This window comes from Pipra filicauda, unplaced genomic scaffold (genome assembly GCF_003945595.2).
Source record: "Pipra filicauda isolate LSUMZ 115617 unplaced genomic scaffold, ASM394559v2 scaffold4_size7858003_pilon, whole genome shotgun sequence".
Taxonomy (NCBI): domain Eukaryota; kingdom Metazoa; phylum Chordata; class Aves; order Passeriformes; family Pipridae; genus Pipra; species Pipra filicauda.
In genome coordinates this window covers 4,126,147-4,145,474 of record NW_024104643.1, presented here as the reverse complement: position 1 = coordinate 4,145,474, position 19,328 = coordinate 4,126,147, and the positions used below count along the sequence as shown (strand labels likewise).

Below are 19,328 nucleotides of genomic sequence, written 5' to 3'. Positions count from 1 at the left end.
TGCTGAGGGCGGGGAGCGCCCATGAGGGGGTGTGGGGGGACTGTGAGAGCTATGGGGGGCTGTGGGAGACTGTGAGAGGCTAGGAGAGCTATGAGGGGCTGTGGGGGACTGTGAACGTCTATGAGGGGCTGTGGGAGAGTGTGAGAGCTACGGGGGGCTGTGAGCATTTATGAGGGGCTGTGGGAAACTGTGAGAGGCTATGAGAGCTATGGGGGGCTGTGAACGTCTATGAGGGGCTGTGGGAGAGTGTGAGAGCTATGGAGGGCTGTGAGCGTTTGAGGGCTCGGGGGGGGGAGGCTGTGAGTGTTTATGAGGGCTTTGAGGGGCTGTGGGAAGCTGTGAGAACTATGGGGGGCAGTGAGCGTTTATGAGGGCTATGGGGGGCTGTGAGGGACAACCACATCGTTCTCGGCCGTGCCCGGCGTTTATTTCAACTTCGTCAAGGGCTGTCCCCTCCCCGCCCCTGCTTCTGTTACGGGTCCGGTGGTATGAGGTAATACTCGACATACCTTCTGCTCCCAATTCACTTACGGACCAATCTCAGCCCGAAAGTCAAACTTTTTCCCTCATAAAGACGTGTTGTTACAGTTGGCGCTACTCAGCAGAGGCTTTCTAAACTGGTACTGAAGTTTCAGATATGTAGGTTTCCTTTCTTTGCATTTTTTTTTGGCCATAAAACCACTACTTCAGCAAAGCATTCTGGAAATGAGACCATCACTTCTAGCAAAGATTGAAGGGCGCAGGTATTAAATCTATTCTTAGTACATCGGTATCACTGGTAAATATCAAGATTACCAGCCCAATATCAGGAAATGAGGTATTAAGAATTTGGTTTTTTATCTCTAATGTAGACAAACACTGGGAAACAACATGAGCCTCTGCTGTAAAGATGATAGTTTTGGCCCATGGTTGGACACCCCAACAGAAGGATCAAATTCAAATACATGAATTTTAAAAGGTGAGAACATTCTTAATTTAACCTTCCTTTAGTTTTATTTGGGATAGTCCTGAAATATATGCAGTAAGCTATATTAATATTGCCTTCCGTTGCAGAACCTCTAAGATAAGCGTACTTGTAATTTAATAGTTATGTGTCAATACTATTCACATAATTTGGTGTGCTACTGAGAGATTACATAAATGCTGTGTACACTTGCTAATCCTGTGTTCTGTAGTCTCTCATGTTGCCTATACATCTCTCATATTCTAAGATATTTCTTTTCTAGCGTACGTTTGTAAAGCACAAAACACGCTTTAAATATCTTTTTGAAGTTATCTAAAATTCAAGCAGTCTGGTGAATCTCTATGGAGAGTCTGCAAAATCCAGAAAAAATACCAAATGTTACTTTGGCACCAAAAGTTGCACAGAAGTGTTCAGACTATGGCTCTTTTAATTCTTTCTGACATCAGTGGTTGAGAAAAATGCTTACGGCTTTAAGATACATCAGCATTCTCCAAGTTTAACTGCGTAAATTCAGGAATTAATATTAAAACTTTCAAATTTAAAGTTATTCATACACTTTTAAGTTTTATTTTGAAAAACTAATCCAGAAAATGCAGGACAGTTCCATCCACTATTTTCACATTCAATATCTAACTCAATTAGGGGACACTTTTTTTTGTTCTTTTCCTCTTAAGTGTAAATATTTTGGATTCTGCTTTATTCTGCCTAAGAACTGCTTAACTTACCACACATTCCTTAAATATATCCCTTTTAGTGAAATTAAGATGTAAAAGTCTGATCATCCTTAACAGTATTAACATGACAAACAACAGGCATCTGAGAAGATGCTTATTTGCTCACACAGTAAAACAATATAGAGAGAAAAAAGGCACTTTTTTTCCCAGTACAATCCATTTATCCTTACTGCAAGAACTTTAAAAGGTAAAAACTTACTGTGATATTGGTTAGTTTTCCTTTAGCTAAAACTAAAGACCAGATGAAAAATTTTATTTGTTGTCTCTTAATAAAGAATGACAATGTTATGCATATTTACCTACAAAGGCAAACATACAGACAATTCCAGAAGCATGCATTCCTTCTGGCTGCAACACATACAAATCACACAAAGACATTAATTCAAAAATTTTAATAAAATAAATTCAGATACATCTCATTCTCTGTCCATAGCTACATTGTAAATATCAAAGAAATACATACTTTTAAGAAACTGAAGGGAAAAAACTGAGCAACAAAAGTTGGTATTGAACATGTAACTCAAATTCCAGTTTTGATTTGCTTAATTTTGATAAATTTAACAATCTTACCATCCACCACTTAATGTAGCCATTGCCAATCCTTAAAAGACACTGCTAAAATATTTACAATAAATAAATAACTTACATAAAGTAAATGCTTTACAGTTTCCTGAATCAAGAGTACCAATGCAGATCATGTATAAAATAATTCCTTCTGCAAAAGGAATTGTAGGAGAAGGAAAAGATGTCATAGTCTATTGCATACCATACTTCAGAAACAGTACACACACACCCCTACAGACTCCAGTACAATCTTAATTGTCCTTTCTGTTGGATATGGTCCATATGCCTAAACAAGCCAATGCAGCAAGTCCTGTTTGTCACCCTGGCTCCAGGTAGGGAAAAACCTGTTTACACCAGCTAGTCCTGCAAAGTACATGACATACTCGGCCTTCAAACCAAGAACATTCAGCTCCACAGGAAAGATATAGAAAAGCCTTGTAGGATCAGGCCCCTCCCACCTGCCTCAAAGAGATCTTCTCTAGCACTCATCACTCTGAAAGTCCCCCCTGCCTTTACTTGCGTAGGCACAGCATTTTTTAGAACAGAACGTATGCCAGGAAACTGGTTTCTAAATTGCAAGATTTTCTAACACTGCTAAATACATCTCGTAGTTTTTTACTGAAATGGTTGCAGAGACTTTCCTATGTACCAGTCTCAAGACATATGCATTGTTCTTGCATACAGAAAATTTGTTCAGGAAAAGAAGGAAAAGAGGCTGAAATTGTGGTCTGCTGAGTTCAGCTTCTACACACCTGGCAAGTATCTGAATACCAAAATGGTTGCATTATGTTCAAATCAGTTTATTCCATTTAATTTTTAAAGAACAACAGATGCCTAATTACCAGCTTAAAAAGCAGCATAACCAGCAGCACATAAGTCCTGGAATGGTGATAAAGCTCAATAACTAACTGCTTGGAACCTGGATAAAATGTGGGTGTAATTTTCAAACTGTCATTCTTAACATTAATCTAATGAAGCCTAGAAGATCAAGTGCAAAAAAAGTGTTTAGAGCTACCTAATGTTTATTTTGATCTGTCACCTGGTTTGACTCCAGGAAATCAACCACATTTTGGCAAATAAAGATATCAGACAACAGCAGGTCCACAGTAACAGAGAGCTTTTTTTAAACTTCAAGTAATTTACTCATCAATATAATTTGAGGATTGGTAGTGTAGTTTTACAGAAAAGTCTTCTAAAGAAAAGAATCAGTTGAGGTGCAAGAATTGTTTCATAAGTTCATATGTGGTAAAAGCCACGGCCTGGGAAGGAATACAACGAATGTAATTGAGAGATAAACCACGGTACAGTCCTCTTCGTATTCCGTGTTGTTGATACACATACTTCAGTGTCTGCACCATTGTACTGGAAAAAGAAGAACTCAAATCATTATTGGATACACATATTCAATAGTCAAAATCATTTTCTTTAAATACAAGACACTATTTTTACTTGGTTCTTACGAGACCTATGGAGAAAAACCCATGGGACTCCATATAGCAAAGCATTACAGTCATCACAGGACTCAGAAGACAGCCTGAGCTTCAGCAATAAATTTGGGCACCAGGGCTGGGAATTAGAAAGAACAGAGCAGTCCCAGCTAAACAAGTGTCAGGCTGAAAAGACCTACCCTAAAGGACATATTAAGACATTTTACAACAGAATGGCTACATGTGTCCTGTTGCCTAACTGGCAGGGGGGAGCTGAGAAGCATCAGTTCCTTTTACAAATGTAATACAGAGCAACAGAAACATCACGTGTTCCATGTAGCACCCTCTTCTTGCATCGAACTCTGTATTCCATCCTCTTAGAGCACTCACTCATACTGTCCATCCTTCTAAAGCTCCGCGTGTAAAATTCACGTTCAGCTCTGTACTCTACATCCTGCATCTGTGTAGCTTCTGCTGCAATGAAGACCTAGTATTTCCTCTCAAAAAGAAAAAGCTAGAATTTAAGTATATATTTGACCTTGTTAAAAGCAGAAATTGCAGTGTATATGCAAAGAGAAATTTTCCTCACATACTTGTATTGAAACTGAGCAAATAGACATTAAATAAAAAGCACAGTAAAAATGCCCAAGGTGCTCGATATTTGCAAGCTACTGAAGACAGTGCTCTTGGAAATCATCTTCCATATATCCCCAAAGCTTTGAGACTTCCTACTTGCTTTATCCTCTCATCCTCTAAAGATATACAGGTGTCTCTTCTTCAAGGCACAGCTCTCTCCACGGTCACAATAATATTGTTAAACTGGGAAACCTCACGTCTGTAAAACTAGTAACCACAAATGCAGAAAGTAAACCCCCAAGAACAATGAAAACATTTTTATTTTTAAAGTGTCAGGAGTGGAAAATAGCCAAGAAAAGAAAAAAGTAAAGGCTGATAAGGAAAACAGAACAGCAACCTTCACAGTTAAGCAACATGGAGCTTGTCTGTGAAAGGTCACTCAGGCTGCTGTTTGTAAGGCCCAACTCTCCACATAGGAAATTCACACTGCATCACACTGGATTCAGACATACACAATTCCACAAGATTGAAACTAAGCAAGAGAAAACTGTCCCGGAATTGAATTTGGTTAAGGCAATTTGAACTTCAGAAAGTTTTTCCAAGATGAGAGCTGATTTAATAGTATTATAATGTTAAGGTTACTATGGTACTTCTGCTTCTACTGGAGGAACCTCAACTTCACGTGGGGCGTGGGACATTACCGTAAGTGCAAGAAAGGTCAAAGAACACTGTATAATGCAAAATTATCTCATGGAACAGATTCTACACTTCGAAACAATTTCATTTCAGTAGAAGCATGTGGTCTCTCTTTAGGGATCTTGCTGATATTAAAGATTTCACAAGTTTCATTAAAATAAAAAGAAAACATGTTTAATACAAACACAGTATTACTAACAAAGGTGCCACTGATTTCACGTATTTTTTAACCACACATTGACAATGGCAGCTTTTGTCTGTGTGGAAACTTCCTCATTAAAAGAATGAAGAAAACAACTCAGTAGTCTGGGGGTGGGGGTTTTTTGTCCTGTTTTCTTATTTTTAAACTTTAAAATTAAGAATTGAACTTTGCTCAGACATCCAAGAATTCAGTTACTACGGATGAAAAGAAAATACTCACAGGCACTTTTCAGAGTCTGGGAGAACCGCTCCCAACTGCATTCTCCTCCGAGTTACATCCAGGGGATATCTGCAGGGAAGATATTTAAACAGCAGTTCAAACACATGGGTGATGGCTCTTGGAATATTTAGACAAAAACACAAAGAAGTCCACGTGCAACCTCCAAGTTCCCTTTTCAGTGAGTCAGGAATCCAGCTCACATTCTCAACACAGCTGAAAGTTCTCCAGAAAGGGAGACTTCCCCTACACAGTCAAAACCAGCAAACCAGAGCTCTTAATACATTCCATTTGGCACTAGTAACAAAGATACATGAAAATCAGATGACAGTACAAAATAGTCTTTAAAATGCTGGAGGGAGAAGACACCTGCATTGAACGTAAAATTAAAAGTTTAAGGATTAATAAAAAATTATATTTGCAATGCAGTGACTTAGTGAAAAATTGATGCCATATAAGTCCATTAAATTAATTTATTTTATGGAAAAATTAAAATACAACAAGGACAGCATGAGAAAGGAGAAAGCAAGAAAAGTAAAAAAAAAAAATTGCCAAATACAATATCTAAGACTTGTTTTTTCTTTCTTTTTTTTTTTTTTAATCCTATGGCTTCACAGGTTACATAGATTTGAAAATAAACTGGAATAATAAAATTTGCAAATTATGTTCAGGGTCAAAATTTCTTAGCTTACTAAACAAGCTAAGAAACAAGATTGTTACCAAACCAGATTCCAATGGATTTTAGGAGATTTGCCTGAATTTGTTTAATTGACTCATCGCATATATCCATAAAGACCCTGAAGATTAAACAGATTTAGTAAATGAAACAATAGGAAATAATTGACTTTCAGTGTCTGATTAAGCTGATTTCAAAACCTTACTAGACTTAGATAAAATTGTATTCTCAGATAAAAGTCTCTTTAGAATGAACAGAGGAAAACCAACCCAGTACCCAAACTTACGATATCGTCTGAGCTATTGCTCCAGCTATGCCACCACACAGCAGATTTACATGTGTTTTCAAAACTAAGACATCGGGGTTATCTAATGAAGGCCGTCCAAGCAAGTTAGGTGCTTGAGCAAGTCCAATGCTCTTTAAGGTACCAAAGGTAAAAAATGAAAAACCTAAAAGGAAATTTAATTTTATGTACTTTCATAAAAAAGCAAACTATTCGTCGATGCATCATCATCATAAACAAAAAAGCTGCTCTTACAAAATGAAACTACTTTCCAGTTCTTTTAGAAGTTTTTTCTTAAGTAGAAAGAAATAGATAAACGATATTTTGAACTTCTACAGTAATTCCTGTTCAAAGGAACTTGTGTTTGTACATAATGCTAAAAGAACGCTTCAAGTAAGCTAGACTGCGAGCTTTAAATTACTGCATTGCTGTCAAGAATAATCCTAAAACCTTTTTAACTGAAGAACATGTCACATCTTTTAAATCTGGTTTAGCTGGGCTGTTCTGGTCCTGTGTTCCACGTCACCCCGCTGCTTTAGCTCGTGTGAGTATTTACAGGGAAGCCGCCAGGAGATGGAGCCAACACTGAGGCTCTGAGGCTCCACTTACAGAGCGCTCCGCTCCCGATCTACCCGTCTGGGAGAAACAGCTTCACGCCTTCTTGTGGGAAAACGGGGAAGCACAAGAGAACCCCTCGTAACTCTCCCTCTCAACTGCACATTTCAGAAAAGCAAGGCTTTTACTATCGAAGATGCTCTTTAAGGAGCATCGCTGAAGGTGATTTGGACAGCAGCTAATTAACCAGGTGTGCAAATACACCATGTAAATTCAGTAGTGCACACAACTGCTGGAGGACGGCCACGGCCTGGTTTTAACTTACCCGCATACGGTGCCATTCCTACAACAGTTGGCATCAGCCCTCTGTAGAACCCTCTAAAACCACCTTCCTTTGAAAGAAAAATACAAGAACATTGGTGGCAAGAAATACAGCAAACATCTGAACAAGTTACATAACTTGATGCAGCTTCCCGTGGCAGGAACCTGACTGGCACCACCTACCACCAGGGAGCTAAAGGCAGGGTCTGCTCCTTGTGCCTGAAAAACCGAGGGGACCTGGCTCTACAGGAGAGGCACAAGTGAAAACAAGGGAGGAAAATCTACATCCAACATCATAACTGGAGACAGTTATGCATTATACTCAGCCCTCCTCCCCAGATCTTTTGGGATCATTACTACTTGTTCTTGAAAAGCAATTTCCCTGCTGTTTTTGGCCTCCCACTTCCATGAGCCTTAGCTCCAGCTTAGCAGCCTAAGTAGCAGGAAGCATCCAGATAACTTTTTACATTAAAAAAGTCAAATTGCACACGATGAAGTCATGTAATTTGCCACCAAGGCACTATTTTCAATGCAATGCAACATTCTTTAAAGAGCATATTTTGTTTTGACAGGACTGAAGATTAAAAGAAAAAATACCTTTGTGTAAATCATCTTGAATGCATGGATAATTCCCATGTACCTGTGTTCCCCTTTGACTTGGAACGCCAGACGAACTCTAACCATATCAAGAGGGTAAGTACAAATCACTGCTGTAATACCTTTATTAAAAACAAAAACAAAACAAGCAAACAAAACTCACCTACACCTTATCTGATTCTAGGATTATTTTGAAAATTAGAATTTCCTTTTGTGGCAGTGAATATAATAGCATATACAAAATGTTTTGTTAAAGAAACACTTAAAGTAACTTATAATCAGCAAACAGGAACACTAACTTCAGTAACACACAAAGGATTTATGTTTGGTGTTCACTGAAGCAGCACACCTAGGCCTGGATTTTCCCAAGATTTATGGGCCTGATTGTATTCCTGAGCAATCTTATTGATGTCCATAGCTCCTAAGAGTCAGGCTAATCAAATGCATCAGCTTTACTGGATTCCAACCATGAAACCTAATCCTAAATAAAAAAAAAAAAAAAAATTAAAAAATCAAACCACCAAATTTAAATGTTTTATTTCAAAAAGGTTGTGTCGGAATTTGGTGTGACTACTGGATATAGATACATGTATCTACTTACTGCATCTATTCTAGTGACATTTAAAATAGAGCCAGGATCATACTGATGAGGAGTACTTAACTGTGCTGCACGACTGCATTGTAATAGTTCATGTTACACCAGCACTTCTGGTTTAAAACTGACCAGAAAAGCTATTTCTGGACTTAAGATGCAAAAAAAAAAAAAAAATCAAATCTTAGGATTCATCCAGTTTTGGACCGTTTCAAAACTGCTTAGATGCTGACCAACTAGTAATTTTGGAAACACAACTCCAGCACAGAAAACATCAGTTCTAACAGTTACGTGAATAACGAATTCTTTCCAACTGCTGCTTTTTGAGGTAAAACGCTCACTGGCTGACAAATTCTTTGGAGGGAATAGTTAAAACTGTCAACTGAAAACAGAGGCCGTTTTCTGTTGGTACACCACAGTCACAAAAAAAAAAAAAAAAAAAACCACCCAAACAAAAACCCCAAAACTGGGAAAAGGAGAAAAAGAAAGCAAAAACCTTTGTAATTGATACTGTTTTTCCAGCAACTGCTCTGATTTAGCTAAACATAACTTTTAAAAATTGGTCCTACAGAAGCACACTTTTTATGCAGGCAGGAAATTGTCACTTCCTCTTAAGTTGTAATAGTCTCTCACTAATATCTCTTCTGTAGGTGTATCACTTCCCCTACTTTCCAAAAGGTCAAGAGAAAACCATAACAGGAGGAATTAAAAACAAACAAACCGACAACAAAACCCAAACACAACAAAACTCTTGCAAACAAGCTCTTCTTAATTTTTATGCTTGGAGGAAAAAACTCCCCCCCACACAAAAATAACACCAAACCCCAAAACAAAACAAACAAAATAAAAAAAAAATCAAACAAAAACCACAACAAAGCACAACTCTAGTACATTGAATGATCTGACAGAAAGTATCAGGATGAGATGGGGAGAAAAAAAAAAACACAACCACCCTAAGTGAGCTATCCAAAAATCTCACACTGGTCAACTGTCAATTGAGGGCAAAGTTTGTGGCTTTCTGGAGTATCCCACAATTTATTTTAGAAGACAAAAACATCGCTTTTGGGACAATTCCTCTGAACAAAGAGCAGACATCTGCAGTTGATTTCTGATGTTATCTCACCCATAGGGTTCAAAAGTTGGAAGCTGCAAAACACTAAAGAAACTTTAGGACTGTTTCCACTGACCTACATTAAATCCATCCCTCAGTCTACAGCCTTTTCCTAATGGATTGCCTGAGATGTCCAGAAATATCATAAAACAGATGAATTCAAGCATTTTAAATAGAAGTAAAAATGGGGGGGGGGGGGGGAAGCCCTTTCACAGAGCTTAAGAGTTTCCAGGAAAATCATCCTACTTTAGAAAACAGATAACTTTTCCCCCCTTCTCTTTCCAATCTCTCCAGGAATTTGTCTGAACAAAGACTAGCAAACAGACCAACCAGGAGCTGGGTGAATGCACTACTTCGTGAATACAGTCCAAAAACAATTTTAAAGAAATCAGATGCAACTGAAAGAAACCACATGTAGGGATTTAAATAGAAACTTTTTATTTTAGGGGTTTTTTAAAATCCTCTAGCCATAGAATCTGAAAAAAGGGATTTCTAACATCAGCCAAAAAGTATGCTTTCTTGAAGCAACTGGCAGAGGCACTGTACATACAAGGGATCAAGATTTCCTTTGGGGCTTAGGAGAGTCACTGTCCTTTCCAGAAGGAATGGCAGCCAGCTTTGGGACACAAAGTCATTGTGGTGAGTCTACAAAATTACTAATCTCATCTCTACTTCCTATACTGTAGGAGTTACAAGAAGTCAGACCACAGCATCTTCAGGCTGATTCCCTGCCCAAAAGCAAAATCTACTCCAATTAATGATAGTTGAGCCAAAAATCTCTCCCACAGTTGGTTAAACACAACAGAATTGGAAGTATCTCAACAATTAAGAGGTGGATCCTGAAATTCCCAGTGTCTGATCCGAAATAACCATAACAGGGTAATGTAGCTCTCCCTCCCTCAATGAACCACTTCCTCAAAAGAGTAGACTTTTCCACTGCAACTGCTGACTCAGAAGCCCAGGAAGCCAGGGAAAGACCGTTCTTCACTTCCCAGGTTGCCCTCAAGCCCCTTTGACCGCTCTTGGGGACAAGATACTGGGTTACACAGACTAAAGACTTAGTGACAGTGAAGCACAACAGGAATTAGACTGTCCTTGATTTGCTTCCCAGACTCTGGGAGTTAACAATGAGATTAGCTCTGTCTCCTAATTTGCTTGCTATTCCTCTATTCTCAGTCATTTTCTTTCTTTGAAAAATAAAAAACTATCTGAAGCGAGAAAAAACACAAGTGAAATACATTTACAAAGAGTAGGCACTGCACATGTCTTCAGCACACGAGTTTTTATGATCTCTGTACCACGCTCTTTGTACTTTATCAGCAGCTCTGCAGATCAAATTAAGCACTGCCAGAGGTTTACAGCTCAAAAAGTGAGCTGTAAGCACAAGTCACAGCCTTGAGCTGCAGAAGATATGCTCCTTAGCTGGTATAAAGATTAATTTATTTATCCAGGAAGCATCTTCTGAACAAAACAAGGCTTCAGGAACTACACATACAGAGAAACAGCTGATGACAAAGAATATTTATCAGACAGATTTAAGAATGCCTAATTTACACATCCCAATATTTCTATATCTCCAATATATAATTCTGCTTCTCTACCAACTGCACCTGAAGAAACAGACCACACAGATTCTTTTAAAATGTTGACTCAAAGAGGGAACTGTTAATTACACACTATTTAAAATGGAGACACTCATTATCCTACTAGATCAGTACTATTTTCCAATCACTTTTACTGAAAGTAAAAAGCTAAAAACAAAAACATACTTTCTGTATTAGCTTAATGGAAGTTTATTCTAGATAACATCTAGTCTTTTTTGACTTTGTTATTTTGAAGTTAATCAAGTGCAGGGGTGGAAATACACATTTCTGTGGTTTAATTCAGATTTTTCTAATAAAAAACTAAAAAAGAATGTTTAGATTTTAAAATCATCCTGTGAATACTTAGATTTGTAAAGTCATCCTGTGATGTTTCATTTGATTATCCTTGTTCATCTTTGTTGTTAGTTGATAATTTTGTTTCCTAAACCCCACTAACTTCAGGATTTCTCTATCTTCTTGCCCAGTTTTGTCTTTCCTCAGAAGAAGTTATATACCATTTATCCGTTAATGAGGTGTTACAGCTGAAATTTGAATCACACAAGACTCAGGAAATTCAGAGTTAAAGTTTCCACAGTAACTTTAACTTGGCCTCCTGGAATATATGCATTACAATAGGTTTTGCTTTTTTCCTCTCTCCACTACTCCCATCCTCACTGCCTTGTTTTTCCCTGTGGACAAGCTTTTGATCCTTTATCAGTTACAGAAGACACTTAGATGTTTCCCACCACTTTGAAGCCGATTCAGGTCTGTTGACCACTAGTCCCGTTGGAAACACTGACATAAGCAATATTTCAGCAGCAGTGGCACAGAGAAGTGAAAGCAGACAGCTGTCTGGCTAGAGGGTGGAGAGGGGACAAAAAGGAGAGGGAAACGCTGGTTATCTGTTCCCAACTGCTTAATACTGTGTTCCATGAAACTGGGAAGGCCTCTCTGCACCAACACTGGAGTGCATCATCTCCTTTAGTCATTTAAACTTGCAGGAAACAGAAAAATACCCTTTATTGGAGCCAGCAAGAAACTAGGCCACAGGAGTTAAAGCAAGAAATACTATCACTTGCTTCTAACTCACTTTTTTGCTTGCAAACCTAGAAAACTTGTGTTCCAGATTTCAAGATCTCTGCTCTTCTCAGTGCCTCCTTCCTCCTCTATAGCTCCTTGGCATAATCAAGAGAAACCCTCCCCTCTTATTAACTAAAGAATATCCCAAGCAGCAGTTAATGCCACCTAGTAAACAAATAGTAAGACACTCCCATGTGACACTATATATACACTTGACTGCTGTGTTCCTTTCACTGCCTCCCAAAGTCCAGCTCACCTACTCAGTTCCGGGGGTGTTCTCAAACCCAGACTATTGAGTATCCTGTACTTAAACACACCACACAAAGCACTTCATTTGATCATGGCTGCCAGATAGTGCTGTGTGCTAATTTATTTCTGTTACTCTAACCACACAAAGCACCAGTAAGGTGCTTAAAACAATGCCAGATGCTATTAACTGATCTGCACAAAGAATTCCACCATGGCCAACAGTGACAGAGTTAAGCCGATTATTCAGTGTGTGCATAATGCCTTACAAATCAGGTTCCTAGTCTCTGACAAAGCTAATAATAAGCTTTTTTTGGGGGAAAAGTAAATTGCAAAGTGTTCTCTAACACAGTTAAAGGCGGGGGGAGAAAAAAAGGGAAAAAAAAATCTATGGGGTTTTTTCCCTACTTCTTTCAGACAGAAAGCCAGGAAAAGTTCTAGGACATACATATCTTGCCAAATGGGTTTTGCTAGCTTTTAGGACTCTTTTCATTATTCCATTTTATTCTCTTTCCTTTTCTTCTGACACTACAAATGCCAGAATACTTTCATGAGGTCTTCCTAGTTTAACTAAAGGTACTATTAACAAACCCCAGTATTTTTATTACAAAAGAAGTTAAAGATGAATACCCATAACTACTTAAAGACTGTCACTAGGCAGTATTAAGCCCATTTAACAAAGTAAAAGCACATGAAGAATCACTTCAATTAAAAATCAGTTCCACTATCACTTACCTTCCCCTGTTTTTTCTTAGCTACTTTTGGCTGAATGACTAGTAAGAGGAAAACAAATATATAATCATACTATACACTGGCAGCTCACACATGGGGTTTTCTGCTGCTATTGCACTAACTGATAAATCAGGGTTTTTAAAGTTCACACACATGATCTAAAGAGCATCATGACAATCCTGCGTTGGACATGGAAAAGCACAGACATGTCTGGCAAATCCAAAGAACACACCCACGAAAGGAACTGCAGTTCCCTCTGTCTCTACGGGCTTATATTCAACCTCCAAGAAATGGCAGAGGGGTGATGAGCCAATTCCGCCAAAACCTGCAGCTTTATACTTCATCTTGGTGACACTGGGTTTGTCACTTTTTAAAAGCCATAATAAACACTATAAAAACCTGCTTGCACAAATATATTTTAAAGAATACTCTTCAACAAATGCGTGTCAATTAGGCAACCATGTTCCATTAACCATTTACTAGTATTTTTGCTTAATACAAATTTCCAACAGTTTGACCTGACTACACATGGAACCATCCTCTAAATAAATATTAACTTTTCAGCAAAAGGCATGTCTGAAATCCAACTACAAAACTATACCTGCCATGGATCCAGCCATTAACCGATGCACATGCCCCGAAATCCCAAGTTGTTTCTTTATTACCTACAAAATATGGAACATTTACAATAGTCTCATATGAGAAAACGCAGGGAAACACAGCACAAGCTTTATCAGCACATTAATGCAAACTCTGTAGGAGGCTTCCAAGAAGTTTACAATACTACAAATTCAATCCAGAGCACTTAATTACTGCTAAAAGAATCTTTTGAACACTGCTGCTGTTTCCAATTTCTTATTAGAAACATGAACATGCTAAAATTCTACTAACAAGGCAAAACAAAACAGTGAGTTGAAAGTATTTGTACCGTTCACTTCAGGAACTCAATTAATTGTTTATTTAGTTATCATTAATGTGTGTCAAACAAGGCAAACTGAAAACTATCCTTGTAGAGACCAAAGGACACTGAGCAAAGTTGAAAAGTGAGAAGAGTCAATTTTTCTTCCATGTACACCATGTGAAACACTCCTATAAAGACTTTTCAACTGGATCAAAACAAAAGAAAAGAAGAAGAGAAAAATAGGACAAACAACTCAGAGCAAGAACTTCCTAAGTTAAATTACAGCCCAGAAGGAAATTAGAAATTAGCTTCCAGCCTTTTACCAAATAACTGAGACTACTTCAGAAGCACTTTCAGCTACAAAGATCATTTCATATCTTCCTCCTTTAAGAATTTTTTTTTCTTTTACACATCCATGCAAAACATCATGAACATTTCCTGTCAATTAACAGGTAAAGGGAACTGCTATGATGCCAACTGGTTTCTTGAAATTTGCAGATTCGTAAATCATTTCATTTTAGAGCACAGCATGCAGTCTTTTATTCCACACAACATAAAACATGCACAGATCAACAGCATTTATGGTGACAACACAAAAAAAAAGAACCTACAAAACCCATTACAGTTACTTCTTTGTCTCAGTCTTCTGAAATTTGCTCTTTAGGGAAGGGAATCACAGCTTCAATCTCACATATAAATATAAATAAAGAGGTTTCATTTTACATTTTGCTCCTACTTTATTCACCAAGGGATACCTTATAGCAATAAATAGCAGCAGGCTTTAGATTACCTTTTGCTTTCTTTAAGAAAAAAAAGCATTATTCTCAATAATACAAAGGTATAAAAGGTACAAAAATCAGTGGGAATGTTTTAAAAGTTTCAGTGTTGCCTTGACACTTTCAAGCGTTAGATTCAGATAAAATTAAGCAACCTCAGAAGAGACATGCAGCTAATTAATAACACACAAAAGTTTCAGTGTTACTATCAGTCACTCAATGAGTTTGTATTCATTGTGGGCAGAAAAAAAAAAGAAAAGCAAAACAAACTAAATTCAACTACCTTTTTATATTGGTCAAAGGCCATAAACTGAATAGCGCCATACGGAAAGATTCTAATCATCATTGCCCCGTTTCCTTTGTACAGCCCAAGGTAACCTTCCTTTTTGGGGACAGCACACAACGTGGAAAACACTCCTGCCAGCAATACAGAAAGAGGTATTTAACCATGGGGGGAGGGAACAAAAATCAGCAAATACTACTGACAATAAGAAAGCATGCACAGAAAGCTAAGGCTGCATCGTGCTGCTCATGTGACTATGGAGAGCCGAGAGCCACTTTCACTGCCCAAACGCTGCCGCAAGGGAGAGGTGGAAGGTGAAGCTTCCTCACCTCCCAGACTGAGTGAACTCCCTCTGAATTCATGCACTCCGGCCCCAAGCCTTGCCTGGACTGTGAGCAGCCCCCCTGCAGGTGCCACTACCCACCCACAGACCCCTCCAGCAACACAGGGGATCAAACCAGCTGACCTGCAACTCAGGCAACTCAGAATATAGAGATAAATACTTTAAAGTCTAAATCCATGGGAAAACAATATGATATTGTACATGCTAAATTACAGACTAAATGCCATCATTGAGGAAATTAAGCAAACAAGTTGAAGACTCTCATTACCTACAAGCTAAACACCTTACACTTCTTGTCCCAGAGTTGCAACAAGAAGCAATCCTATTCCCATTTAATAGTTGAGAAATAATGCAATATCACACAAAGTTTGGGCAAAACCTATAATTTCACTATAAATATTAGTTAGGCACAAATGCTATCGAATTGACTTCCTAATTTTTTTTTTATAGGAATAAGCTCAAAACCACAAAATTTTCAGTCATATGCAACTACTAAATAATATAAGAGCTGAACATGAAAAAGGTTTACACATTGATCTTGCTTTCAGGCAGGAAAAAAAAAGAGTAGCTGACGAACTTTCACTTGACATTTAAATAAAATAAGTACTAATTAGTTTCTGGAGTTCTAAGAATATGAATTCATTATTGTATATTAATATATTATTACGTATTATTTTATAGTAAATGTATTTTTAAGATGTCATGCTTGTTACACGCCTCTGAACACACTTATGCTGTGACTAGAATTTCTTCTCTCTATGCTGCAATGATGAGTTACTGTTCTTATTTCTCAGAACGTGCTCCCAGACCCATGTGGCACAAAATCCACAGAACAAGGGCAATAAAAACATGCAGTGAGGACTTTGAGGAACTGATCCACCGTGTCTCTACACTTACAGGTACCTCTTCCACATAATTCTCTCTTTTGTCAATATGTAACATGGACATGCATTCAAGTCAGACACATTTCACATAATCATCATCGTATCACACCCTAAATAGGGAAGAACATTAAATTCTATCTGCCAATTATGGCACAGTACAAAGCAAATAGAAAATTAGTATTTAAGATCTCAGTCAAACCAATTATTTCACCCTTCTTAGGTGAAATAATCTTCTTAGACTGCAGATTTGAGTGTATACTTACATGTTAGTTACTAAAACGCCACATAACTTGTGTATCCCTTTTTGCAACAGTGAAGTGAATATATATCCACTCAATTTTGTTTTGAGATTTGCTTTTAAAAAAACAGTATCTTTAGTGTCTAAGTTAAAAATTCCAAAGTTTAATTACAGGTAAAATTGGCCAACTCAAAATATTTTTTTCCTTGACAAATCTAACACTTAAATTTTGGAGCAAAAGTTATTACCTATTCAGTAGCATATGACATAAATGCCTCAAATACTCTGCACAAGAGGGCACTGTTACAGCCCTCAGAGAACAGTTCTGAACATGTGAGTCTGTTCTCTCACCGTGATGCAACACAGATGCCCTGCACCTCACAGCAGCACAAATCTGCTGCTCTCCTCGATCCTGCCAGCCACACCACTGTCCAGGGGCCTTGTCATCTGAACACACCCCACAGCCCCTGCAACTGGCAGCCACTGCAGCAGAGTTTTTACAGAAATGATCCAAGCTTTGAAGCTGTGATTACCAATCTCCTGCTGGCTTCTGTAAGGGAAGATCAAGCCTAGCTCTTCCATGCCTTACTGAGGATTATTCTGACATCTCCATCTCTAACACATCGACCAATACCACAACTTATACAGGGTTTTGTTTTTCTTTTCAAACACTAACAAAACATGGCACAGAGCCTGACCAGACAGATACAACCTTCTGTCTGATGAGCACCTTTTTTTTATCAGCCTCATCACTGAATAAATCAACACACCCAAAGCATACACGTTGCATTCAAACCCACACAGGAGACCCGCAGCAGCCATCTTACCTAGATGTTTGTAATGGTGGTTATGAGCTTGCAGCAAAATCTTTACTCGATCCAGTGGTGCAGTAGTTGTTTTGGCACAACATCCTGCAACACCTTTCCAAGAGGGGAAACAGAAAAGTGACAGGATGCAAAAAGTTCTTTAGGTCAGCATTTAAATAAGGGATTTTTCTAATGTATTTAGCTCAGTTAGGAACTGGAAAAAGCCCCAATGACAAGCAAACAGCTTCCATTAGATTTTACAAAGCCCCTAATGCCTTAATGAAATGTATAAGCTACTTTTCCTGTTTACAAAAACCCAAGCCACTGTGTCTCTCAGCTGCTGAGGTCACTGCAAAAGGAACTTTCCTGAAAGTTACTCAAGAGTTCTCTGCCCTGTTGCCTCCTTCCCTTGAGCAGAAAACAGCCCTTGCTGCTCTTCCCAAGGGGTGGGCACGTGTCTGCCGTGTGCCCTGCACTGCTTCAGAGAGCGAGATCCAACAGCGACTGCGGCGTGATGTACAAACTTTGATAAACACAACCTCCTCCTACTCCGGCAAACCACACAGCTGGGATAACACCCTAGAGTAAGAATAAATAGGCTTTTTCTGTAAGAGGTTACTAATGCAGGGCTGTGTTTGCCAGGCTGCCTTGCCACTTCACATCACCTTAATCTTCACAACAGCAGCCAAAACAGTTTGGGGACAGGGACAACCCGCCCTCCCAGAGCGCCCCGACGAGGGTTTGTGCTCTGGGAACATTTAACTGGCGACTGCCCGGGGTTCTGACACGCGTGCGAGTCTCCGGCGTGCGCCGAGTGCCCCGCGTTGGTCCATGGGGGCAAGGAACAAGCGAGGTGCCCGGTCGGCAGTGCCGACCCCGGCAGCAGTTCCACCCGCACAGCGGCAGCGGAGCGCGCGCCCGCCCGCGGCCCCCGGGCACCCACCTCCGGCGATGAAGGAGCGCAGCCAGTAGAAGTCGCGGCGGGCCGGGGGCAGCGCGGCCGCCGGGGACGCCATGGGCTGGGCCGGGCCGGGCCGGGCTGGGCTGGGCTGGCCCGGGCGGCGGCTCCGCAGCGCTCGATGCCGCCCGCCAGCCCCGCCGCAAGGGCGCAGGGGCGGAGCTCGGCGCGGCTCCGCCGAGCCACGGCCGGGACCGCCGGGCACAGCGCGGCGCCTGCGGATCGCGTCACACCGGCGGGTGGGTCCGCCCGCCCCGCCAAGGCCCGGCTTAACCCCGCCGGCAGCCCGCGCTCGCACCTTGCCTGCTCCGCAGCACCGGGCGGAGGGGCTTCTCCGTCGGGTGGTACCCTAGGGGATCGCCTGCTGCTCGGTGACAACGGTCATCCAAGTCCTCTGCCAAAAATACACGTGTTTAGACCTATAGCCAAAACCTAAATGGCTCTAATTAGGCTATACAATAAAATACATCGATTTATTTTTAAGCATTTAAATAGCTACTTCATGCTAAGCATCCATATTTCTTTTGTCTGCAATTATGGTCTCATAGCCAGCAAAAAAAAAAAAAATCAGTATGATTATTCATATTCAAATTTCAAAATGCATCAGAAAGGGAAGTAGAAATTGGAAAAAAAAAAAAAATCCAGCGTTTTTAGAATCAGAAAGGTCAAACCCAGTATCATATCTGCAGCTGTCAACATTTCTGGCAATTGTTTAGGTTTTCTGTTGAGCACAGTGCATAGGGCTTTCCAGGAGGCACTGAGGCTTGTCCTCAACTCTTGGAAAAAACCAAACCCAAATGCACCCTCTCAATGCTGGTGCCTGGTGAGAGCACCCTAATGCCTGGTGACATCAGGTAAGAAAGTTAGTGCTGGCAGCTTTTCTCTCATTTTTTTGCAGTTACTCACCTGTTTCTCATACACTTTTTTCCCCATATATCTTCACCTGGGTTTGAAGTGTTTCATATACCAACATCCCTTTTTTTA

General features: G+C 39.6%; 2 protein-coding genes across 8 annotated transcripts in view; one reads left to right on the top strand and one right to left on the bottom strand.

Annotated features, from left to right (window-relative positions):
* Positions 1 to 80: 80 nt before the first annotated feature.
* Positions 81 to 19,328, top strand: part of TET1 (tet methylcytosine dioxygenase 1) — a 96,451-nt gene continuing 77,203 nt past the window's right edge. For 2 of the 6 annotated variants that reach the window (XM_039386704.1, XM_039386696.1), the window contains exons 1-5: positions 81 to 743; positions 852 to 958; positions 7,787 to 7,907; positions 15,200 to 15,270; positions 16,253 to 16,357. The gene's annotated coding sequence lies outside the window, so the exon portion shown is untranslated. The remainder of the gene's footprint in view (positions 744 to 851; positions 959 to 7,786; positions 7,908 to 15,199; positions 15,271 to 16,252; positions 16,358 to 19,328) is intronic. The other 4 variants (XM_039386700.1, XM_039386698.1, XM_039386699.1 and 1 more) reach the window with 4 other exon arrangements.
* Positions 2,076 to 18,506, bottom strand: SLC25A16 (solute carrier family 25 member 16). Of its 2 annotated transcripts, XM_027750475.2 has the most exons (9): positions 18,330 to 18,506; positions 17,408 to 17,500; positions 15,116 to 15,249; positions 13,757 to 13,820; positions 7,812 to 7,933; positions 7,219 to 7,285; positions 6,342 to 6,504; positions 5,383 to 5,451; positions 2,076 to 3,624 (listed from the first exon to the last, which is right to left on the bottom strand). In XM_027750475.2, the coding sequence occupies exons 1-9, from the start codon at positions 18,400 to 18,402 to the stop codon at positions 3,468 to 3,470; spliced, it is 942 nt and encodes a 313-aa protein (XP_027606276.1). In that variant the 5' UTR covers positions 18,403 to 18,506; the 3' UTR covers positions 2,076 to 3,467. The 2 variants fall into 2 exon arrangements, with proteins under 2 accessions (XP_027606276.1, XP_027606277.1); XM_027750476.2 differs by lacking the exons at positions 15,116 to 15,249; positions 18,330 to 18,506 and having other exon boundaries at positions 17,408 to 17,488.

What these genes read in the sequence shown, in the direction of transcription:
- SLC25A16 (XM_027750475.2), bottom strand. Translation starts at nt 18,402, where the DNA reads ATGGCGTCCCCGGCGGCCGCGCTGCCCCCGGCCCGCCGCGACTTCTAC. An exon ending in AGGAATGGCACCGTATGCGG is followed by an intron (nt 6,505 to 7,218) that starts GTAAGTTAAAAC and finishes ATTTCCTTTTAG; the next exon opens with GTTTTTCATTTTTTACCTTT. An exon ending in CCAGACTCTGAAAAGTGCCT is followed by an intron (nt 3,625 to 5,382) that starts GTGAGTATTTTC and finishes TTCTTTTTCCAG; the next exon opens with TACAATGGTGCAGACACTGA.